Source organism: Oncorhynchus clarkii, chromosome 20, assembly GCF_045791955.1.
Source record: "Oncorhynchus clarkii lewisi isolate Uvic-CL-2024 chromosome 20, UVic_Ocla_1.0, whole genome shotgun sequence".
NCBI lineage: Eukaryota > Metazoa > Chordata > Actinopteri > Salmoniformes > Salmonidae > Oncorhynchus > Oncorhynchus clarkii.
In genome coordinates this window covers 16,257,831-16,283,867 of record NC_092166.1, presented here as the reverse complement: position 1 = coordinate 16,283,867, position 26,037 = coordinate 16,257,831, and the positions used below count along the sequence as shown (strand labels likewise).

The 26,037-nt window shown below is 45.3% G+C and overlaps 1 protein-coding gene across 8 annotated transcripts in view; it reads left to right on the top strand.

The window, feature by feature from the left end:
• Positions 1-26,037, top strand: part of LOC139376009 (5'-3' exoribonuclease 1) — a 46,406-nt gene that overhangs the window by 5,632 nt on the left and 14,737 nt on the right. For all 8 annotated transcript variants that reach the window (XM_071118048.1, XM_071118050.1, XM_071118049.1 and 5 more), the window contains exons 5-28: positions 405-515; positions 811-896; positions 2,229-2,316; positions 2,529-2,697; positions 4,519-4,586; positions 4,733-4,870; positions 5,082-5,236; positions 7,942-8,031; positions 10,803-10,959; positions 11,054-11,173; positions 11,263-11,432; positions 11,522-11,639; positions 14,138-14,230; positions 14,360-14,463; positions 14,686-14,817; positions 15,077-15,239; positions 15,567-15,680; positions 15,849-15,947; positions 16,058-16,173; positions 16,824-16,970; positions 17,047-17,136; positions 17,347-17,476; positions 18,577-18,633; positions 18,780-18,912. In XM_071118048.1, the coding sequence (XP_070974149.1) occupies positions 405-515; positions 811-896; positions 2,229-2,316; positions 2,529-2,697; positions 4,519-4,586; positions 4,733-4,870; positions 5,082-5,236; positions 7,942-8,031; positions 10,803-10,959; positions 11,054-11,173; positions 11,263-11,432; positions 11,522-11,639; positions 14,138-14,230; positions 14,360-14,463; positions 14,686-14,817; positions 15,077-15,239; positions 15,567-15,680; positions 15,849-15,947; positions 16,058-16,173; positions 16,824-16,970; positions 17,047-17,136; positions 17,347-17,476; positions 18,577-18,633; positions 18,780-18,912 (2,848 nt within the window). The remainder of the gene's footprint in view (positions 1-404; positions 516-810; positions 897-2,228; positions 2,317-2,528; positions 2,698-4,518; positions 4,587-4,732; positions 4,871-5,081; positions 5,237-7,941; positions 8,032-10,802; positions 10,960-11,053; positions 11,174-11,262; positions 11,433-11,521; positions 11,640-14,137; positions 14,231-14,359; positions 14,464-14,685; positions 14,818-15,076; positions 15,240-15,566; positions 15,681-15,848; positions 15,948-16,057; positions 16,174-16,823; positions 16,971-17,046; positions 17,137-17,346; positions 17,477-18,576; positions 18,634-18,779; positions 18,913-26,037) is intronic.

Here is a 26,037-nt window from a genome sequence, read left to right as displayed (position 1 = left end):
AAGCCTGTTTCCCTGTCAGACGGTAATACTGTAAGCCTGTTTCCCTGTCAGACGGTAATACTGTAAGCCTGTTTCCCTGTCAGACGGTAATACTGTAAGCCTGTTTCCCTGACAGACGGTAATACTGTAAGCCTGTTTCCCTGTCAGATGGTAATACTGTAATCCTGTTTCCCTGTCAGACGGTAATACTGTAAGCCTGTTTCCCTGTCAGATGGTAATACTGTAAGCCTGTTTTCCCTGTCAGACGGTAATACTGTAAGCCTGTTTCCCTGTCAGACGGTAATACTGTAAGCCTGTTTCCCTGTCAGATGGTAATACTGTAAGCCTGTTTCCCTGACAGATGGTAATACTGTAAGCCTGTTTCCCTGACAGACGGTAATACTGTAAGCCTGTTTCCCTGTCAGACTCCAGGAGAAGGAGAGCATAAGATCATGGAGTTTATCCGCTGGGAAAACACCAAGCCAGACCACGACCCAAACACACGCCACTGTCTCTATGGCCTGGACGCTGACCTGGTGGGTGGCCTGTGTGTGTGTGTGTAAGAGAGATGGCACAGATGTGTATCAGGGAGGGTGTGTGATATGTATGTCTCTGGTAATTTTAGTGTCAGTTTTTTACAGTTATCTTACTATGTACACAAACTGGTATGCTGTGATGTAAGGTCTGTTGTGTTAACAATGATATCTCTCACTCCTCTCCTACAGGTGATGGAAGGTCTGTTGTGTTAACTATGATATCTCTCACTCCTCTCCTACAGGTGATGGAAGGTCTGTTGTGTTAACTATGATATCTCTCACTCCTCTCCTACAGATGATGTTAGGTCTGACGAGCCATGAGCCACACTTCTCCCTACTCAGAGAAGAGGTCCGCTTTGGAGGGAAGAAAAACCAGAAAAGGTGTGTGTGGGCATGTGCAAGAGACCGTGCTGTGTGTGTGTGTGTAAGACAGAGGTATAACGATGGGCACTTATTCTAAAATCTGAATGCACGTTAGTATTCAGTTTACTTGTTTGTTCATTTTTTGGAGAAATGGCAATTACAGGCATGCACATAACGGGGTTCCTCAAGACCTTGTTCTCTTTCACTGTTGCTGTTAGCCTAAAACTACCGGAGAACTACCGGAGAATAACAGCATGTCTGCTGGTGTGGTAGCTTACCTCTGCCCTCCGAATTTGCATCATTCTGATTGTTCAAGAGAGTATAAAGACATTTTTAAATGATAATATTATGTATTTACATTTTTTTTTTTTATAGAATTGACTATCCGGAAAACTGAAATGTCTTGATATTATTTTAATAGTGAAATATACTGAACAAAAATATAAACGCAACATGCACCAATTTTGAGTTATAGTTCATAACAAGGCTACTAAGCAACTTTTTTATTTTATTTCTTACATTCTATATTTCTGAATTCCATTCTTTTACTTTTTAGATGTGTGTATTGTTAGACATTAATGCACTGTTGGCGCAAGGAACATTTCGCTGCACCTGCAATAACATTTGCTAAACATGTGTATGCAACCAATATAAGTGGCTTTGTGAAATATGTATTTCACATGAATGGATGGGGTGCACCCGCTTGGGAGCCAGGCCCAGTCAATCAGAATTAGTTTCTCCGCACAAAGGGGCTTCATTACAGACAGAAATACTCAGAGTGACTGGTCTCAGACGATCCCACAGGTGAAGAAGCAGGATGTGGAGGTCCTGGGCTGGCGTGGTTACACATGGTCTGCGGTTGTGAGGCCGGTTGGATGTACTGCCAAATTCTTTAAAACAACATTGAAGGCAGCTTATGGTATAGAAATGATCTGGCAACAGTTCTGGTGGATATTCCTGCTGTCAGCATGCCAATTGCACACTCCTTCAAAACTTGAGGCATCTGTGGCATTGTGTTGTGACAAAACTGGGAATTTTAGAGAGGTCTTTTATTGTCTCCATCACAAGGTGAACATGTGTAATGATCATGCTGTTTAATCAGCTTCTTAATATGCCATACCCATCAGGTGGATGGATTATCTTGGGAAAGGAGAAATGCTCACTAACAGGGATGTGAACACATTTCTGTACATTTTAGAGAAATAGGTTTTTGTGCGTATGGAACTATTTGTGGGATCTTTTATTTCAGCTCATCAAACCTGGTAGCAACACTTGTTGCGTTTTTCTATTTTTGTTCGGTATTATTTCCAATGCCATCCCTAGTAATCAGTATGTATTGTCCTCCTGTAGAATAACTGCTCCAGAGGAGACAACCTTCCACCTACTGCACCTGTCACTATTTAGGGAGTACATAGACTACGAGTTCTCTGAAGTTAAGGTAAGACACATTCATACATTCAAATCTTGCTGGAGTGTGACCAATATAGTAGATGCAAAATAAACTCCCCTAGAAGTAATCAATTCACACTATCAGTTCTCTATGAATGGTTTGAATAACAATAAGATCAAATGATTGGTTGTTCCTTACAGTAAGATCTCATCCTGTTGGTTGTTTCTCAATAAGATCTCTTTCGATTGGTTGTTTGACAGAATAAGATCTCATTTGAGTACGACCTGGAGCGAATCATAGATGACTGGATCCTGATGGGCTTTCTTGTTGGGAATGACTTCATCCCTCATCTTCCTCATCTTCACATAAACCACGACGCCCTACCTCTTCTCTACCGCACCTACATCAGTGTGCTGCCAACACTAGGAGGTGAGAACACATGGACAAGGTCATAAATTAGGGCTGACCCCATTTAGTCGACTGGTTTATTGTTTGGTCAAAAGGCTGTTGGTTGACCAAGATTTTTTTTAGTCGAGCAGTCGCAAATATATATATTTATGGCACACAAGACAGCTGTCTGATTCGCGCCTGTCTCAGTGGACTAATCCATTGCGGAGGCCGTGTGGTTGCTGCAGTCTAAGAAGAAGAGGAGTGTAACTAAGATGCACAATGAACATCTCTCTCCAGAATGCACTCTCTCCCGCCAATTCCTGCACATTCATTGTTTCATAACTTCATTGTGTGAATAGTTTGCCCTTTGATTGTTAGTCTGTCAATTCCACATAATTTTTTTTATCTACAGTAGTACACCTGATTATCTACGCGCACCTGATTACCCATAGAAGTAGGCCTAGGCTACCTGTCCTGCGAGCAAATGTAGGCTTATAAATGTGCCCATTTGGGGATCTGACAGTATTTCTGATTCTCTTTAATCACCACCACTTATGAGCTGTGGAGCTTCTCAAAGTACATTTTTCTTCACCTCAAACAGCAAGGAAACAAAGTCTGTTTTTACATCCATTGAGAATGACTAGTTTCAGTATGTATTTGAAAAGTCTTTCCAGCTCTCTCCCTTTAGATAACCACTCGGTGTGAAGAAAAAAATGTCATGCTCTGAACCATTGGAAACGTCTTAAAATAGGCCTACCTGATGACTTCTTATCCCTTGCTCATGGCCTACAGCTGTGTCTGTCCTGAGGGCCCAGAATATTTGTGGTTTGCTAGTGCAAGCTACAGGCAGGACACAGTTGATACATTGTTACAAGTTCTTTGCAGACAGGCCATGTGTAGCCAACGTGGTTTATAGGACACTTATTTTTTATCAGGATGTTTTCTACCTGCAGGCTGCAATGTTAAAACATGTGGGGCTTTATATAGGCTGTTTGTACAAGGTTGGCAATGGCAATAGAAGTTACTTTTAGATTTGTATTTTCATTTAGATAGAATTTTGATTTAACCACGTGACAATGATTGAGATAGGAAGCTGTTATTCTAAATCAAATGAAACTGACGAAAATATGCACATGAAAACCATAACTGGCACGCAGATCGGTAGAAATGGTAAGATAGGTTGGCATTGCACATGAAGGTTACAGACCCCTAGTGTAACCAACTACCTTCAACTTCAGGAGCGTAATGGCAGAATCTGCTAAGGCCACAGGGAGCGGGGAGGAGGATGGTCGAGTACAGACAATAAACTTTGACTTGATCTGGTGCTCCCTCTTGAGGCTTTAGTGTCTTATTTCATCAAACAGTGCTTTTAAAGCAGGGGTGTCAAACTCATCCCATGGAGGGCCTAGTGTCTATAGCTTTCCCCTTTCAATTAAGACCTAGACAACCAGCTGAGAGGAGTTCCTTACTAATCAGGGACCTTAATTCATCAATCAAGTACAAGGGAGGAGCGAAAACCCTCAGACACTCGGCCTTCCGTGGAATGAGTTTTACATGTGTGGCTTAAAGTGTCAGGCAAGTTCAGTGCATATAGTTGATTTTATTACGACACACACAGTGTGTCTATGTATGGAAAAATAGACCTTTTAAAAATGTAGGAGACTCGATTGGTTGAAAGAAGACTTTTCGGGCAATCAAACATTTTTGGAGTCGTGGACAGCCCTCGCACAAATATACACACACACACACACACACACAGGTAAAATACACACCCGATACTGAGTTATACTGTGTATAACATTTTACTGATAGTATAGTGAGTAATAAGCAATCAACTTCATTGTCTCTTCTCATCATCAGGATACCTGAATGAGAATGGTCACCTGAACCTGGGTAACTTTGAGAAGTACCTGGAGAAACTGTCAGAGGTAAGAGAGACCAGCATCCACTATCAGTGTCATTTTTAAAATTACCATGCATTTCTGATTGTCAGTCTCACACTCTTTCTCACATTTGTTTCGCAACCTCTCGCTACCCTTTCTCTCTTTGTCTTCCCTTTCTTCCTCTCCCTTAGTTTGACAGGGAGCACTTCAATGAGGTGTTTGTGGATCTGAAGTGGTTTGAGAGTAAGGTGGGGAACAAGTACTTGAACGAGGCAGCAGGGCTGGCAGCAGAGGAGGCTCACTGCAAGGATTCCAGGAAGAAAGACCTGGTGAGACATGACTACACACACACACAGATTCTACAAATGCATGTATGAAGATCTTGCTGACGTGTGTGTGTGTGTGTGTGTGTGTGTGTGTGTTTCTGTGTGTTTCTGTGTGTGTGTTTCTGTGTGTGTGTGTGTGTTTCTGTGTGTGTGTGTGTGTGTGTGTGTGTGTGTGTGTGTGTGTGTGTGTGTGTTTCTGTGTGTGTGTGTGCAGAAAGACTCTCTGTGTCTGGCTGCGCTGGATGAGGACAGAGGCCCCAGCAGAGGTTTTGAGGAGGATGGGGAGGAAGAAGACATGTTTGAAGCAGAGTTCCGACAGTACAAGCGCACCTACTACATGACCAAGATGGGAGTGGAGGTGGTCTCAGAGTGAGTTGTATACCAAACCTTCTTCCAACATTCTCAAAATATTTTCCTGCAACCTCTAACGGTTTTGAAATGCTCTTACAACATTTTCTGGCCCCCAAGCTGGGCTGAACTTGAATGTTTTTTTTCTAGTTGATAAGCAAAGACGATGGCATTGTAGAGCTGTGACTAGGGCTGTTACGCTGACTGTATTACCGCCACACCGGCAGACACCAGTCACGGTAACTAGGCTTCTCCAAGACTGCCCCCTGATGCCGCTGGTGGTAATTAGCAAAGATGATCAGTAGCCTACCAAACTTTCTAACGGCCATCCGCTAACGGCCGGTACTCTGCGCAGGCTTTAATCACTCTGATATGAATACAAATGAAAATCAAAAACGTAATAAGAGGCTTGGCATAGGATCACCTGTTGGGCAGTGAGAGCCAACTCCTCATAGCTGGTTGATGCATGGAATGAAATAAGTGTTCCTGTTCCTTAACATTTCTATAAGATATGCTATTATGTGAGAAAAATAGGATCCTTTTCAGCTTTCTAAAGGCTAGGACTACTATATTTATTTCCTATATTAAGTTCATTGCTAATAAGCTGTATAAAGAATATATACTAAATTGATATATTCTTTCTTCTGCTTACACCTAATATGTTCCCCTGTTGATGATGTTTATTATGCATTAAGGTTGAACCAAAAGATTACATGCAACAAATATGAAAAATGAAATACAAAACAATTAAATATGTGAAATTGAATTAAACAATAATGTATGTTGATGCTAATATTATATACAATATTCAATTGTTTCTATATAACAATAGTCTAATATATTTAATATGCCATAAACTATTGTTTTTTTTTAAACAGTTTCACTAATTCATCCTAATTAATTTAATCATTATGACACACCCCTCAGTATTGTCATTGGTTGCACTAATTGCACTGTTTGTCTACATAAGATGGTTCAAGTATTCATGACATCACCCTGAAGAAGGCACAGTGATGCCCAAACATTGGGAAATACCCAATAACTTACTGGGACTTTATATATGGAGTGAGCCACTCTTCATTTGTTGTAGTTTATTTGCTGTTAGTCAGCACCTTCACACAAACACACTTTTCTGGGTGTGCGCCAGCTGATGTTTTTTATTCTTTAGACGTGCCTAAAATACATCATGGATTTAGTGTGATGGTGTAGGCTATATTAAATGGATTTAGTGTGATGGTGTAGGCTATATTAAATGGATTTAGTGTGATGGTGTAGGATATATTAAATTGATTTAGTGTGATGGTGTAGGATATATTAAATGGATTTAGTGTGATGGTGTAGGATATATTAAATGGATTTAGTGTGATGGTGTAGGCTATATTAAATGGATTTAGTGTGATGGTGTAGGATATATTAAATTGATTTAGTGTGAGGGTGTAGGATATATTAAATGGATTTAGTGTGATGGTGTAGGATATATTAAATGGATTTAGTGTGATGGTGTAGGATATATTAAATGGATTTAGTGTGATGGTGTAGGATATATTAAATGGATTTAGTGTGATGGTGTAGGATATATTAAATGGATTTAGTGTGATGGTGTAGGATATATTAAATGGATTTAGTGTGATGGTGTAGGATATATTAAATGGATTTAGTGTGATGGTGTAGGATATATTACATGGATTTAGTGTGATGGTGTAGGATATATTAAATGGATTTAGTGTGATGGTGTAGGATATATTAAATGGATTTAGTGTGATGGTGTAGGATATATTAAATGGATTTAGTGTGATGGTGTAGGATATATTACATGGATTTAGTGTGATGGTGTAGGATATATTAAATGGATTTAGTGTGATGCTGTAGGCTATATTAAATGGATTTAGTGTGATGGTGTAGGATATATTAAATGGATTTAGTGTGATGGTCTAGGATATATTAAATTGATTTAGTGTGATGCTGTAGGCTATATTAAATGGATTTAGTGTGATGCTGTAGGCTATATTAAATGGATTTAGTGTGATGGTGTAGGATATATTAAATGGATTTAGTGTGATGGTGTAGGATATATTAAATGGATTTAGTGTGATGGTGTAGGCTATATTAAATGGATTTAGTGTGATGGTGTAGGATATATTAAATGGATTTAGTGTGATGCTGTAGGCTATATTAAATGGATTTAGTGTGATGGTGTAGGATATATTAAATGTATTTAGTGTGATGGTGTAGGATATATTAAATGGATTTAGTGTGATGGTGTAGGATATATTAAATGGATTTAGTGTGATGGTGTAGGATATATTAAATGGATTTAGTGTGATGCTGTAGGCTATATTAAATGGATTTAGTGTGATGGTGTAGGATATATTAAATGGATTTAGTGTGATGCTGTAGGCTATATTAAATGGATTTAGTGTGATGATGTAGGATATATTAAATGGATTTAGTGTGATGGTGTAGGATATATTAAATGGATTTAGTGTGATGGTGTAGGCTATATTAAATGGATGTATTAGACTTTTTAAAATGTAGATGTTCCAAAGGTCCGTATCAGTGGCTTGTACGCTATGTGTGGAAGCCAGAGATGCTCAACAAACATATTTGTTAATTACCGTTCAGTTACCGTGGTTATTTGCATGACAATCACTGGCTGACACAATTTCATGACCGCCCTAGCCGGGACAATCTTTGAAACTTTTTTTTTGTTGTATTATTGTTTTCAGTGAGTTTCTAGCCAACCAGGCATTGTGCTATGTGGAGGGAATCCAGTGGATCCTACATTACTACTACCATGGAGTCCAATCCTGGAGCTGGTAGGTTCCTCTCCTCTCTCTCTCCTGTATCCCCTCTCTCTCTCCTGTATCCCCTCTCTCTCTCCTGTATCCCCTCTCTCTCTCCCTCTCTCTCCTTTATCCCCTCTCTCTCCCGTATCCCCTCTCTCCCCTGTCTCTCCTCTCTCTCCTGTATCCCCTGTCTCTCCTCTCTCTACTGTATCCCCTGTCTCTCCTCTCTCTACTGTATCCCCTGTCTCTCCTCTCTCTACTGTATCCCCTGTCTCCCCTCTGTCTCATCTCTCTCTCCTGTATCCCCCCTCTCTCTCCTGTATCCCCCTCTCTCTCCTGTATCCCCTCTCTCTCTCCTGTATCCCCCCTCTCTCTCATGTATCCCCCCTGTCTCCCCTCTCTCCCGTCTCCCCCCTCTCTCCTTGTCTCCCTTGTCTCTCCTGTATCCCCTCTCTCCCCTCTCTCTCCTGTATTCCCTCTCTCTCTCCTGTATTCCCTCTCTCTCTCCTGTATCCCCCATCTCTCTCCTGTATCCCCCATCTCTCTCCTGTATCCCCCATCTCTCTCCTGTATCCCCCATCTCTCTCCTGTATCCCCCATCTCTCTCCTGTATCCCCCATCTCTCTCCTGTATCCCCCATCTCTCTCCTGTATCCCCCATCTCTCTCCTGTATCCCCCATCTCTCACCTGTATTCCCCATCTCTCTCCTGTATCCCCCATCTCTCTCCTGTATCCCCCATCTCTCTCTCCCTCTCTCCCCTGTATCCCCTCTCTCCCTCCTGTATCCTCTCTCTCCCGTCTCCCCTCTCTCCCCTGTCTCTCCTCTCTCTCCTGTATCCCCTGTCTGCCCTGTCTCTCCTCTCTCTACTGTATCCCCTGTCTCTCCTCTCTCTACTGTATCCCCTGTCTCCCCTCTCTCTCATCTCTCTCTCTCCCGTATCCCCCCTCTCTCTCCCGTATCCCCCCTCTCTCTCCCGTATCCCCCCCCTCTCTCCCGTATCCCCCCCTCTCTCCCGTATCCCCCCTCTCCCTCCCGTATCCCCCCTCTCTCTCCCGTATCCCCCCTCTCTCTCCCGTATCCCCTCTCTCTCTCCCGTATCCCCTCTCTCTCTCCCGTATCCCCTCTCTCTCTCCCGTATCCCCTCTCTCATTGTCTTCCTTGTCTCTCCTCTCTTCCCTGTATCCCCTCTCTCTCCCGTATCCCCTCTCTCTCCCGTATCCCCTCTCTCTCCCGTATCCCCTCTCTCTCCCGTATCCCCCCTCTCTCCCGTATCCCCTCTCTCTCCTTGTCTTCCTTGTCTCCCCTCTCTCTCCTCTCTCTCCTGTATCCCCCCTCTCTCTCCTGTATCCACTATCTCTCTCCTGTATCCCCTCTCCCTCTCTCTCCTGTATCCCCCATCTCTCTCCTGTATCCCCTCTCTCTACTGTATCCGCTCTCTATCCCCTCTCTCTCCTCTCTCCTTTATCGCCTCTCTCTCCCGTCTCCCCTCTCTCTCCTGTATCCTCTCTCCCGTCTCCCCTGTCTCTCCTCTCTCTCCTGTAACCCCTGTCTCCCCTCTCCTCATCTCTCTCTCCTGTATCCCCCCTCTCTCCCCCCTTTCTCTCCTGTATCACCCCTCTCTCTCCTGTATCCCCCCTCTCTCTCCTGTATCCCCCCTCTCTCTCCTGTATCCCCCTCTCTCTCATCTCGCTCTCCTGTATCCCTCCTCTCTCTCCTGTATCCCCTCTCTCTCTCCTGTATCCCCCCTCTCTCTCTCCTGTATCCCCCCTCTCTCTCTCCTGTATCCCCCCTCTCTCTCCTGTATCCCCCCTCTCTCTCCTGTATCCCCCCTCTCTCTCCTGTATCCCCCCTCTCTCTCCTGTATCCCCCCTCTCTCTCCTGTATCCCCCCTCTCTCTCCTGTATTCCCCCCCTCTCTCTCCTGTATTCCCCCCTCTCTCTCCTGTATTCCCCCCTCTCTCTCCTGTATTCCCCCCCTCTCTCTCCTGTATCCCCCCCTCTCTCTCCTGTATCCCCCCCCTCTCTCTCCTGTATTCCCCCCCCCTCTCTCTCCTGTATTCCCCCCCCTCTCCCTCCTGTATTCCCCCCCCTCTCTCTCCTGTATTCCCCCCCTCTCTCTCCTGTATTCCCCCCCTCTCTCTCCTGTATTCCCCCCCTCTCTCTCCCGTATTCCCCCCCCCTCTCTCCCGTATTCCCCCCCTCTCTCTCCCGTATTCCCCCCTTTCTCCCGTATACCCCCCTTTCTCCCGTGTCCCCTCTCTCTCTCTCCCGTATCCCCGCTCTCTCTCCCGTATCCCCTCTCACTCTCCCGTATCCCCTCTCACTCTCCCGTATCCCCTCTCACTCTCCCGTATCCCCTCTCTCTCTCCTGTATCCCCTCTCTCTCTCCCGTATCCCCTCTCTCCTTGTCTTCCTTGTCTCTCCTCTCTCTCCTTTCTCCTGTATCCCCTCTCTCTCCTATATCTCCTCTCTCTCTCCTGTATCCCCTCTCTCTCCTATATCTCCCCTCTCTCTCCTATATCTCCTCTTTCTCCTGTATCCCCCCTGTATCTCTCTCTCTCCTGTATCCCCCCTCTCTCTCTCTCCTGTATCCCCCCTCTCTCTCTCCTGTATCCCCCCTCTCTCTCTCTCCTGTATCCCCCTCTCCCGTATCCCATCTCCCCTCTCTCCCCTCTCCCCTCTCTCTCCTGTATTCCGTCTCCCCTCTCTCTCCCGTCTCCCCTCTCTCTCCCGTCTCCTCTCGCGCACTCTCCTGTCGATCTCTGTCTCTGCGTGTGTACTAATACCTCCCTCTGTTCTAGGTATTACCCGCACCACTATGCCCCCTTCCTGTCAGATGTGCGGAACATAGCCCATCTGAAGTTGACCTTTGACATGGGCAAGCCTTTCATGCCCTTCCAGCAGCTGCTGGGAGTCCTGCCTTCTGCCAGCAAAGACCTGCTGCCCCAGAGCTATAGGGTAACAGACCGACAGACACGCGCGCACATAGCAGCATTGTGGGGACCTATGACACACACACAGTTCTGATACCTGTATTTTGTTATTTGTGCAGCACCTGATGACATCAGAGAATTCTAGCATCATTGAGTATTACCCTCTGGACTTCAAGACAGACCTTAATGGGAAACAACAGGAGTGGGAGGCTGTGGTGCTCATCCCCTTCATTGACGAGGTTAACACACACACACACACACACACACACACACACATAAATATAAGTAAATTACATACTTCAATCATGTCTTTGTCTTTCCTTTCCAGAGATGTTTGCTTGCTGCGATGGAGCCTTATAACGATCACATGACCAAGGCTGAGAAGGCCCGTAACCGCCACACACAGTGTGCTGTGTACAGCTACCACGCTGAGCTAGACTACACCTCCACCTCCACCCTGCCTGACCTGTTCCCCAACATCATGCACTGCCATGTCAGGTGAGATACGCCCACACACACACACTCACAGTTATACACACGCACATTCCATGAGGCTAACATACAGTGATGTGTTTGGTGGTTTCCAGAGTGACACCAGTTCCCATGGACGCGTGGCACGTGTCGTTGAGCCACGTGGGGCGCAGCATCAACAGCAGCCAGCTCTACTTCTGTGGCTTCCCCACCTTAAAGCACATCAGACACAAGGTACCACAGACAGACTACAATTCGCTACAGTAATAGCTAGACTCGTTTGATGATATTTCTGTGACAAATTGTGTGTGGTGTTTCATGAAACTCGTTCTCTACAATACCTTGCTACAACAAGAGACTACTTTGTTTGAAAGTTTGATCATGTCACTGTGAAGAGGCGCCGTTTCTGTGGAAACGTTTGGTCTTATTGATCTGAATGGCCGTTGTTCAGTCAGCTGTTCTGCAACACAACACTCTAAAACTGTTTAGTTTTGTCAGCTGTTGTACCTGAACCTGGCCTCAGCTTCACATTCCAGCTCAGGCTTCATCCATGTTATGAAGATGGATATTGATTGTGCACCTGCCGCTTACTCGAAGCCGGGCCTGTAACTGCTGTCCGGACCTCTGGCAGTCTCTATGGGGGTGCCACAGGGTTCAATTCTTGGACCGACTCTCTTCTCTGTATACATCAATGAGGTCGCTCTTGCTGCTGGTGAGTCTCTGATCCACCTCTACGCAGACGACACCATTGTGTATACTTCTGGCCCTTCTTTGGACACTATGTTAACAACCCTCCAGGCAAGCTTCAATGCCATACAACTCTCCTTCCGAGGCCTCCAATTGCTCTTAAATACAAGTAAAACTAAATGCATGCTCTTCAACCGATCGCTACCTGCACCTGCCCGCCTGTCCAACATTACTACTCTGGACGGCTCTGACTTAGAATACGTGGACAACTACAAATACTTAGGTGTCAGGTTAGACTGTAAACTCTCTTTCCAGACTCATATCAAACATCTCCAATCCAAAGTTAAATCTAGAATTGGCTTCCTATTTCGCAACAAAGCATCCTTCACTCATGCTGCCAAACATACCCTTGTAAAACTGACTATCCTACCAATCCTCGACTTTGGCGATGTCATTTACAAAATAGCCTCCAATACCCTACTCAACAAATTGGATGCAGTCTATCACAGTGCAATCCGTTTTGTCACCAAAGCCCCATATACTACCCACCATTGCGACCTGTACGCTCTCGTTGGTTGGCCTTTCGTTTCATACTCGTCGCCAAACCCACTGGCTCCATGTCATCTACAAGACCCTGCTAGGTAAAGTCCCCCCTTATCTCAGCTCGCTGGTCACCATAGCATCTCCCACCTGTAGCACACGCTCCAGCAGGTATATCTCTCTAGTCACCCCCAAAACCAATTCTTTCTTTAGCCGCCTCTCCTTCCAGTTCTCTGCTGCCAATGACTGGAACGAACTACAAAAATCTCTGAAACTGGAAACACTTATCTCCCTCACTAGCTTTAAGCACCAACTGTCAGAGCAGCTCACAGATTACTGCACCTGTACATAGCCCATCTATAATTTAGCCCAAACAACTACCTCTTTCCCTATTGTGTTTAATTAATGTATTTATTTTGCTCCTTTGCACCCCATTAGTTTTATTTCTACTTTGCACATTCTTCCATTGCAAATCTACCATTCCAGTGTTTTACTTGCTATATTGTATTTACTTTGCCACCATGGCCTTTTTTTGACTTTACCTCCCTTATCTCACCTCGTTTGCTCACATCGTATATAGACTTGTTTATACTGTATTGTTGACTGTATGTTTGTTTTACTCCATGTGTAACTCTGTGTTGTTGTATGTGTCGAACTGCTTTGCTTTATCTTGGCCAGGTCGCAATTGTAAATGAGAACTTGTTCTCAACTAGCCTACCTGGTTAAATAAAGGTGTTCTCAACTAGCCTACCTGTTTAAATAAAGGTGTTCTCAACTAGCCTAGCTGGTTAAATAAAGGTGTTCTCAACTAGCCTACCTGGTTAAATAAAGGTGTTCTCAACTAGCCTACCTGGTTAAATAAAGGTGTTCTCAACTAGCCTACCTGGTTAAATAAAGGTGTTCTCAACTAGCCTACCTGGTTAAATAAAGGTGTTCTCAACTTGCCTACCTGGTTAAATAAAGGTGTTCTCAACTAGCCTACCTGGTTAAATAAAGGTGAAATAAATACATAATAAAACTGCGTTCATGTCGGAGTGGTCGAACAGCGAGCTCCTCGTTGAGACCATCTGTCCCTGGGCCATTCACTGCCACATCAAAATGAAACAAAGTTATCCTGCTTCTTCAGCGGGCTATGTTGGGAAATGGGCTGTTAGAGGGGCTGTCTTTCTTACGTATATCGTTTGTCATCTTTGGTGTGCCTATCAATGCACAAGCCCTTCCCACCGTCCTATCACTAAAATAATTATATTAAGTCATACAAAAGTTTTACTGCTTTTTGAAGTTTCAAATGCATCCTTTCATGACTAAATATGTGGAGTGAAAAGTGTAGTGTCAACAGTTATCCTGGGTTGAACTTAGTTGACCAACGTTAGTTCGCTAACTGTTTTCACGGCTGCCATTTACACCCCAATAATGACAAAGATGATCGTTTTCTTTCCCAATCTTAGAGTCGGAATACTTTGTTTCATCTGTAGATGTTTCATGTGTGTCTTCTGCCTCTATAGTTCTATAAGAAGAAGCACGGGGTGGTGGTGTTCCAGCAGAGCAGCCGAGGAGAGAACATGATGCTGGAGATCACACCTAGCAAGGAGGAACCTGTGAGTGAAGACAGTCTGGTTTCTATGAAGAGTCAAAGACGGTCAGATATACAGTATGTGTCTGGAGCAGAAGTAGTAGATATTATTTTTCACCCCCCCCTCCTTTCTCCCCCCCCCCCCCCATTTCAGGTGTGTGACAATGTGGCCTCTCTGGTCCTGGGTCGGTCTGTGTTTGTCAACTGGCCCCACCTAGAGGAGGCCAGGGTGGTAGCAGTGTCTGACGGGGAGAGCAAGTAAGAGCCACACAGTTCTGGTCATGTCTAATGAGGGATGAACTACAGTACTAAACCTGAACTGTCCCTCAACCAAACACCTTTCTTCACTTCTCATTAGACTATAACTTTGAAGTACACGAGTTGTCAATATTCATCGATATCTGTCTCCTACTTCCAACTCTCCTTTCCCCTACATTTTCTCTCTCCTCTTTCCCTCAATCACTCACCCGTCCCTCCCAGGTTCTTCCTGGAGGAGCCGGCAGGGATGCAGAAGCTGTACGACAGGGACTCTCCTCCCCCCACTAAGGTCACCTACCTCAGTGACAAGGAACAGAAGGACTGGGTTAAGGACGTACAGGGCATCACTGAGCAGTAAGCATCTATTTGCCATCAAAGTAGAATAGTTTTTCAGTGAGGTCTTGTGCATGTTTGATTTCTGCACTCTCTCTGGTAGAAGTTCCATCCTATGAGTTCCATCCTTATCACATTTTCTTTATCTTGACCTTTATTTCACCAAGAAGACCCATTTTGGTCAGAAGACCTCTTCCTCTAGGGAGACCTGTGTTTTGCCTGACCGCTCTCCCTACCATAATACCTCTGTTTCTCTCCTCCCACCTGTCTCCCCTCTCAGTTTCGGTAAGCGTAAGGGCATCACGGTGAATGAGACAGCGGTGGTGTTGTATACCCAGCTGCTGACAGGCAGGAAGTATGTACCTGGGCAGAGTGGACAGGTGCACCTGGAGAAACAGTGGGCCAAGCAGATACTGCCCTTCCCCTACCAGACCATCGTCAAGGTAAGCACAGGCGCGTACACACACAGGAAGACCAACTACACACACACACGCTAGAGCTGGGCGTTATAGACGAAAATCCATACTGTGATAAATTGCCAGAATTGGTGTGATATGGATAAATAAAACGGTAACTTTAAACATTAATGTTGGAATTATCCTTTAAATAATACTACTACTAGTTTGATTGTTGTAGCCGTCAATTGTCCCATTAAAATCACCCTTAACTTTTCTCTGGTATAGGCTGCTTATCGTAATGAACAATATCAGGAAAATGCCTACGATAAGGATGGTCGGTGTCTCACACACACACAACTCTCTCTCCCTCAGGACATCAAAGCCTTTGACTCATCGTCCACTCGCTTCAAGACCCTGGAGGAGCTGTTTCCCCCGACGACCACGGTTTTCATGGTGGGGAACCCCTACTACGGTGCCATGGGAGAGGTCGGTACAACTTTCTGTTTCCTGTCTCTACTTTTATGCCAGTTGTTGTTGTTTTTCCATTACCCTTTCCTCCTCTTAAAAACAACAGTCCTGACGAAGCTAAATGTGTGGAGTCATGAAATGAGGATCTGTGAGAAGCCTTTCATGCTTTTCCCTTTGGTCACACAGGTGCAGGAGTCCAGTGATGTCATCAAAGAGGGACGGGTGCGGGTGGTGTTCACGGTGCCCTGTGAACCACCGATGGAATCCTTAATACAGAACCAGCATGTAAGTCATTCTCAAAACAACACCTCTCTCACACTCCTCCTCTGCCTCACCACATTACTAAACACGCACCCTTTCCAAGCTCACCCTCCTCTCTGTCTGTCTGTCTGTAGAAATACTGTGTGAAGTACAGTCCAGGCTACGTTCTGGCCTCACGCCTCGGCATCACCGGCTACCTCGTCTCCAGATTCTCTGGCAGCATCTTCGTCGGCAGAGGATCCAAGAAAAAGTGAGAGAACAAATGTCAAATGACAGCCTATTCTCTATTTGATTCCCTACTGTTGATCATATAGGTTGGTTTGTTTGTGTCTAATAAACCGTGTTTCTCTCCCTCCGTTTCTTCTGTTCTCCCTCGGTTTCTTCTGTTCTCCCTCGGTTTTTTCTGTTCTCCCTCGGTTTCTTCTGTTCTCCCTCGGTTTCTTCTGTTCTCCCTCGGTTTCTCCTGTTCTCCCTCGGTTTCTCCTGTTCTCCCTCGGTTTCTCCTGTTCTCCCTCGGTTTCTTCTGTTCTCCCTCGGTTTCTTCTGTTCTCCCTCGGTTTCTTCTGTTCTCCCTCGGTTTCTTCTGTTCTCCCTCGGTTTCTTCTGTTCTCCCTCGGTTTCTTCTGTTCTCCCTCGGTTTCTTCTGTTCTCCCTCGGTTTCTTCTGTTCTCCCTCGGTTTCTTCTGTTCTCCCTCGGTTTCTTCTGTTCTCCCTCGGTTTCTCCTGTTCTCCCTCGGTTTCTCCTGTTCTCCCTCGGTTTCTCCTGTTCTCCCTCGGTTTCTCCTGTTCTCCCTCGGTTTCTCCTGTTCTCCCTCGGTTTCTTCTGTTCTCCCTCGGTTTCTTCTGTTCTCCCTCGGTTTCTTCTGTTCTCCCTCGGTTTCTTCTGTTCTCCCTCCACAGTCCCCATGGGGAGCAGAAGGCGAACGTGGGTCTGAACCTGAAGTTCAATAAGAAGAATGAGGAGGTGCCAGGTTACACCAAGAGAACTGAGAAGGAGTGGCTCTATTCTGTCGCTGTGGAGGATCTGATGGCTGAGTACTTGGATAGGTGTGTGTGAAACAGCATTGTGCGTGTTATTATTAGTGTGTGTGCGTGTGTAACCTGCCTTGTGTGTCTCCTGTAGGTTCTCTGAGGTGTTTGACCTGGTGTCCAGGAACAGTCACGACGATGTCTTCTACGAGGACGACATCTGGCCCGGAGTGGACCAAAACGGGTATACATGTTCATGCATTTAACATTCATCATTTCCACTGTCATATAGTCATAACAGGTAAACTTGCAACACTTACATTCAGATGTTCTTAAACACTCATGGAAAACACTAGGAGTAAGTTGGTGTGTAACGATGAAGTAGATTGTAACAGTTATAGTAATAATGAGGGTAGTGGTGGTGATGGTAGTGGTGGTGATGATTTTCCGGCAGGGCGGAGAGGGTGAAGGAGATCACTTCCTGGTTGAAGACACACCCAGTCGCCGACATCGCCCGGGCGTCATGTGACCTGCAGATCCTGGACACGGCCATCGTGGAGCAGATCGAGGAGGAGGTGGCTAAGGTAACTAGGGGCTGTCAATCATTCATCGGTCTTCCCTCGGCTCTGTCATCAATATTCTCTGTCAATCATTTATCAAGCTGCCAAACATACATACCCTCGTAAAACTGACTGTCCTACTGATCCTTGACTTTGGCGATGTCATTTACAAAATAGCCTCCAACACTCTACTCAGCAAATTGGATGCAGTCTATCACAGTGCCATCTGTTTTGTCACCAAAGCCCCATATACTACCCACCACTGCGACTTGTATGCTCTCGTTGGCTGGCCCTCGCTTCATATATTCGTCACCAAACCCACTGGCTCCAGGTCATCTATAAGTCTTTGCTAGGTAAAGCCCCGCCTTATCTCAGCCCACTGGTCACCATAGTAGCACGCGCTCCAGCAGGTATATCTCGCTGGTCATCCCCAAAGCAAATTCCTCCTTTGACCGCCTTTTTTTCCAGTTCTCTGCTGCCAATGACTGGAACGAACTACAAAAATCACTGAAGCTGGAGACTTATATCTCCCTCACTAACTTTAAGCATCAGCTGTCAGAGCAGCTTACCGATCACTGTACCTGTACACAGCCAATCTGTAAATAGCCCATCCAACTACCTCATCCCCATACTGTTATTTATTTTGCTCCTTTGCACCCCAGTATCTCTACCTGCACATCTATCATTCCAGTGTTAATGCTAAATTGTAATTATTTCGCCACTATGGCCTATTTATTGTCTTACCTCCCCCATCTTACAGCATTTGCACACACTGTATATAGATGTTTCTATTATTGTTATTGACTGTACGTTTATTCCATGTGTAACTGTGTTGTTGTTTTTGTCACACTGCTTTGCTTTATCTTGGCCAGGTTGCAGTTGTAAATGAGAACTTGTTCTCAACTGGCCTACCTGGTTAAATAAAGGTGAAATAAGAAAATAAAAATCTGTCTACTCCTCCTTTGTTTTTCTATGTATCCATCATCTCTACCCTTGTTTATCTGTCTGAATAAGACAGATGGATGGACACACTACTCAACAAGCCCTTCCATCACTGTCAATGATTCATTGACTTTCTTTTGTTAGTGTTCCTGTAGTCCCTCTTACCTCCCTCTGTTTCTCAGGTCAAGAAGAGCAGCAAGAAAGTGCGTGTGACTGTGAAGCCACATTTACTCTTCAGGGTGAGGAATGTCTTTACCTGTGTGTGGAGAGGAAAATCTAATCCTTTGTCTGTGTCATATAGTGGGTGACAAGGACATTAAAATCTCCATATTGGTCCAACACACACAACTTCTCTGAATCCTGTAGTGTGTGTCTCTCTCTCCAGCCCTTAGAGCAGCAGCACGGTGTGGTCCCTGACCCGGATGCAGAGTACCACCTGTTTGACCGGGTGGTCAACGTCAGAGAGAGCTTCTCTGTCCCCCTCGGCCTCAGAGGAACCATCATCGGCATCAAGGGAGGTGAGTGGTCACACTTACTGTCTGTTACGTCTCTCTCCCTCTCATATACAACACACCCACTGTCTGTTACGTCTCTCTCTCTCTCTCATATACAACACACCCACTGTCTGTTACGTCTCTCTCTCTCTCTCTCTCTCTCTCATATACAACACACCCACTGTCTCCCTCTCATATACAACACACCCACTGTCTCCCTCTCATATACAACACACCCACTGTCTCCCTCTCATATACAACACACCCACTGTCTCCCTCTCATATACAACACACCCACTGTCTGTTACGTCTCTCTCCCTCTCATATACAACACACCCACTGTCTGTTACGTCTCTCTCTCATATACAACACACCCACTGTCTGTTACGTCTCTCTCTCTCTCATATACAACACACCCACTGTCTCTCTCTCATATACAACACACCCACTGTCTCTCTCTCATATACAACACACCCACTGTCTGTTACGTCTCTCTCTCTCATATACAACACACCCACTGTCTGTTACGTCTTTCTCTCATATACAACACACCCACTGTCTGTTACGTCTCTCTCTCTCATATACAACACACCCACTGTCTGTTACGTCTCTCTCTCTCATATACAACACACCCACTCTCTGTCTCTCTCTCTCATATACAACACACCCACTGTCTGTTACGTCTCTCTCTCATATACAACACACCCACTGTCTGTTACGTCTCTCTCTCATATACAACACACCCACTGTCTCTCTCTCATATACAACACACCCACTGTCTCTCTCTCATATCTGTCTCCCTCTCATATACAACACACCCACTGTCTGTTACGTCTCTCTCTCTCTCTTATACAACACACCCACTGTCTGTTACGTCTCTCTCTCTCTCATATACAACACACCCACTGTCTGTTACGTCTCTCTCTCTCTCATATACAACACACCCACTGTCTCCCTCTCATATACAACACACCCACTGTCTCTCTCTCATATACAACACACCCACTGTCTGTTACTTCTCTCTTCCTCTCTCATATACAACACACCCACTGTCTGTTACGTCTCTCTCTCTCATATACAACACACCCACTGTCTGTTATGTCTCTCTCTCTCTCATATACAACACACCCACTGTCTGTTACGTCTCTCTCTCTCTCTCATATACAACACACCCACTGTCTGTTACGTCTCTCTCTCTCTCATATACAACACACCCACTGTCTGTTACGTCTCTCTCTCTCTCATATACAACACACCCACTGTCTGTTACGTCTCTCTCTCTCTCTCTCATATACAACACACCCACTGTCTGTTACGTCTCTCTCTCTCTCTCTCATATACAACACACCCACTGTCTGTTACGTCTCTCTCTCTCTCATATACAACACACCCACTGTCTGTTACGTCTCTCTCTCTCTCACATACAACACACCCACTGTCTGTTACGTCTCTCTCTCTCTCTCATATACAACACACCCACTGTCTGTTACGTCTCTCTCTCTCTCTCATATACAACACACCCACTGTCTGTTACGTCTCTCTCTCTCTCATACAACACACCCACTGTCTGTTACGTCTCTCTCTCTCATATACAACACACCCACTGTCTCTCTCTCATATACAACACACCCACTGTCTGTTACGTCTCTCTCTCATATACAACACACCCACTGTCTCCCTCTCATATACAACACACCCACTGTCTCCCTCTCATATACAACACACCCACTGTCTCCCTCTCATATACAACACACCCACTGTCTCTCCCTCTCATATACAACACACCCACTGTCTCCCTCTCATATACAACACACCCACTGTCTCCCTCTCATATACAACACACTGTTGCGTCTCTCTCCCTCTCATATACAACACACCCACTGTCTGTTACGTCTCTCTCTCATATACAACACACCCACTGTCTCCCTCTCATATACAACACACCCACTGTCTCCCTCTCATATACAACACACCCACTGTCTCCCTCTCATATACAACACACCCACTGTCTCTCTCTCATATACAACACACCCACTGTCTGTTACGTCTCTCTCTCTCATATACAACACACCCACTGTCTGTTACGTCTCTCTCATATACAACACACCCACTGTCTCCCTCTCATATACAACACACCCACTGTCTCCCTCTCATATACAACACACCCACTGTCTCTCTCTCATATACAACACACCCACTGTCTCTCTCTCATATACAACACACCCACTGTCTCTCTCTCATATACAACACACCCACTGTCTCTCTCTCATATACAACACACCCACTGTCTCTCTCTCATATACAACACACCCACTGTCTCCCTCTCATATACAACACACCCACTGTCTCCCTCTCATATACAACACACCCACTGTCTCTCTCTCATATACAACACACCCACTGTCTGTTACGTCTCTCTCTCTCTCATATACAACACACCCACTGTCTCTCTCTCATATACAACACACCCACTGTCTCTCTCTCATATACAACACACCCACTGTCTCTCTCTCATATACAACACACCCACTGTCTGTTACGTCTCTCTCCCTCTCATATACAACACACCCACTGTCTGTTACGTCTCTCTCTCTCTCATACAACACACCCATTGTCTGTTACGTCTCTCTCTCTCTCATACAACACACCCACTGTCTGTTACGTCTCTCTCTCTCTCTCTCATATACAACACACCCACTGTCTGTTACGTCTCTCTCTCATACAACACACCCACTGTCTGTTACTCTCTCTCTCATATACAACACACCCACTGTCTGTTACGTCTCTCTCTCATATACAACACACCCACTGTCTGTTACGTCTCTCTCTCTCTCATATACAACACACCCACTGTCTGTTACGTCTCTCTCTCTCTCATATACAACACACCCACTGTCTGTTACGTCTCTCTCTCTCTCATATACAACACACCCACTGTCTGTTACGTCTCTCTCTCTCTCACATACAACACACCCACTGTCTGTTACGTCTCTCTCTCTCTCATATACAACACACCCACTGTCTGTTACGTCTCTCTCTCTCTCATATACAACACACCCACTGTCTGTTACGTCTCTCTCTCTCTCATATACAACACACCCGCTGTCTGTTACGTCTCTCTCTCTCTCATATACAACACACCCACTGTCTGTTACGTCTCTCTCTCTCATATACAACACACCCACTGTCTCCCTCTCATATACAACACACCCACTGTCTCCCTCTCATATACAACACACCCACTGTCTCCCTCTCATATACAACACACTGTTGCGTCTCTCTCCCTCTCATATACAACACACCCACTGTCTCCCTCTCATATACAACACACCCACTGTCTCCCTCTCATATACAACACACCCACTGTCTGTTACGTCTCTGTCTCCCTCTCATATACAACACACCCACTGTCTCCCTCTCATATACAACACACTGTTGCGTCTCTCTCCCTCTCATATACAACACACCCACTGTCTGTTACGTCTCTCTCTCATATACAACACACCCACTGTCTCCCTCTCATATACAACACACCCACTGTCTCCCTCTCATATACAACACACCCACTGTCTCCCTCTCATATACAACACACCCACTGTCTGTTACGTCTCTCTCCCTCTCATATACAACACACCCACTGTCTCCCTCTCATATACAACACACCCACTGTCTCCCTCTCATATACAACACACCCACTGTCTGTTACGTCTCTCTCCCTCTCATATACAACACACCCACTGTCTCCCTCTCATATACAACACACCCACTGTCTCTCTCTCATATACAACACACCCACTGTCTGTTACGTCTCTCTCTCTCATATACAACACACCCACTGTCTGTTACGTCTCTCTCATATACAACACACCCACTGTCTCCCTCTCATATACAACACACCCACTGTCTCCCTCTCATATACAACACACCCACTGTCTCTCTCTCATATACAACACACCCACTGTCTCTCTCTCATATACAACACACCCACTGTCTCTCTCTCATATACAACACACCCACTGTCTCTCTCTCATATACAACACACCCACTGTCTCTCTCTCATATACAACACACCCACTGTCTCCCTCTCATATACAACACACCCACTGTCTCCCTCTCATATACAACACACCCACTGTCTCTCTCTCATATACAACACACCCACTGTCTGTTACGTCTCTCTCTCTCTCATATACAACACACCCACTGTCTCTCTCTCATATACAACACACCCACTGTCTCTCTCTCATATACAACACACCCACTGTCTCTCTCTCATATACAACACACCCACTGTCTGTTACGTCTCTCTCCCTCTCATATACAACACACCCACTGTCTGTTACGTCTCTCTCTCTCTCATACAACACACCCACTGTCTGTTACGTCTCTCTCTCTCTCATACAACACACCCACTGTCTGTTACGTCTCTCTCTCATATACAACACACCCACTGTCTGTTACGTCTCTCTCTCATATACAACACACCCACTGTCTGTTACGTCTCTCTCTCTCTCATATACAACACACCCACTGTCTGTTACGTCTCTCTCTCTCTCATATACAACACACCCACTGTCTGTTACGTCTCTCTCTCTCTCATATACAACACACCCACTGTCTGTTACGTCTCTCTCTCTCTCATATTCAACACACCCACTGTCTCTCTCTCATATACAACACACCCACTGTCTGTTACGTCTCTCTCTCATATACAACACACCCACTGTCTGTTACGTCTCTCTCTCTCATATACAACACACCCACTGTCTGTTACGTCTCTCTCTCATATACAACACACCCACTGTCTGTTACGTCTCTCTCTCTCTCATATACAACACACCCACTGTCTGTTACGTCTCTCTCTCTCTCATATACAACACACCCGCTGTCTGTTACGTCTCTCTCTCTCATATACAACACACCCACTGTCTCTCTCTCATATACAACACACCCACTGTCTGTTACGTCTCTCTCTCTCATATACAACACACCCACTGTCTGTTACGTCTCTCTCTCATATACAACACACCCACTGTCTGTTACGTCTCTCTCTCTCATATACAACACACCCACTGTCTCTCTCTCATATACAACACACCCACTGTCTGTTACGTCTCTCTCTCATATACAACACACCCACTGTCTCCCTCTCATATACAACACACCCACTGTCTCCCTCTCATATACAACACACTGTTGCGTCTCTCTCCCTCTCATATACAACACACCCACTGTCTCCCTCTCATATACAACACACCCACTGTCTCCCTCTCATATACAACACACCCACTGTCTGTTACGTCTCTCTCCCTCTCATATACAACACACCCACTGTCTCCCTCTCATATACAACACACCCACTGTCTCTCTCTCATATACAACACACCCACTGTCTGTTACGTCTCTCTCTCTCATATACAACACACCCACTGTCTGTTACGTCTCTCTCATATACAACACACCCACTGTCTCCCTCTCATATACAACACACCCACTGTCTCCCTCTCATATACAACACACCCACTGTCTCTCTCTCATATACAACACACCCACTGTCTCTCTCTCATATACAACACACCCACTGTCTCTCTCTCATATACAACACACCCACTGTCTCTCTCTCATATACAACACACCCACTGTCTCCCTCTCATATACAACACACCCACTGTCTCCCTCTCATATACAACACACCCACTGTCTCTCTCTCATATACAACACACCCACTGTCTGTTACATCTCTCTCTCTCTCATATACAACACACCCACTGTCTCTCTCTCATATACAACACACCCACTGTCTCTCTCTCATATACAACACACCCACTGTCTCTCTCTCATATACAACACACCCACTGTCTGTTACGTCTCTCTCCCTCTCATATACAACACACCCACTGTCTGTTACGTCTCTCTCTCTCTCTCATACAACACACCCACTGTCTGTTACGTCTCTCTCTCTCTCATACAACACACCCACTGTCTGTTACGTCTCTCTCTCTCTCTCTCATATACAACACACCCACTGGCTGTTACGTCTCTCTCTCATATACAACACACCCACTGTCTGTTACGTCTCTCTCTCATATACAACACACCCACTGTCTGTTACGTCTCTCTCTCATATACAACACACCCACTGTCTGTTACGTCTCTCTCTCATATACAACACACCCACTGTCTGTTACGTCTCTCTCTCTCTCTCATATACAACACACCCACTGTCTGTTATGTCTCTCTCTCTCTCATATACAACACACCCACTGTCTGTTACGTCTCTCTCTCTCTCATATACAACACACCCACTGTCTGTTACGTCTCTCTCTCTCTCATATACAACACACCCACTGTCTGTTACGTCTCTCTCTCTCTCATATACAACACACCCACTGTCTGTTACGTCTCTCTCTCATATACAACACACCCACTGTCTGTTACGTCTCTCTCTCTCTCATATACAACACACCCACTGTCTGTTACGTCTCTCTCTCTCTCATATACAACACACCCACTGTCTGTTACGTCTCTCTCTCTCTCATATACAACACACCCACTGTCTCTCTCTCATATACAACACACCCACTGTCTCCCTCTCATATACAACACACCCACTGTCTCCCTCTCATATACAACACACCCACTGTCTCCCTCTCATATACAACACACCCACTGTCTCCCTCTCATATACAACACACCCACTGTCTCCCTCTCATATACAACACACCCACTGTCTCCCTCTCATATACAACACACCCACTGTCTGTTACGTCTCTCTCTCTCTCTCTCATATACAACACACCCACTGTCTGTTACGTCTCTCTCTCTCATATACAACACACCCACTGTCTGTTACGTCTCTCTCTCTCTCTCATATACAACACACCCATTGTCTGTTACGTCTCTCTTCCTCTCTCATATACAACACACCCACTCCACTGTCTGTTATGTCTCTCTCTCTCTCATATACAACACACCCACTGTCTGTTATGTCTCTCTCTCTCTCATATACAACACACCCACTGTATCTCTCTCATATACAACACACCCACTGTCTCTCTCTCATATACAACACACCCACTGTCTCTCTCTCATATACAACACACCCACTGTCTGGTATGTCTCTCTCTCTCTCATATACAACACACCCAC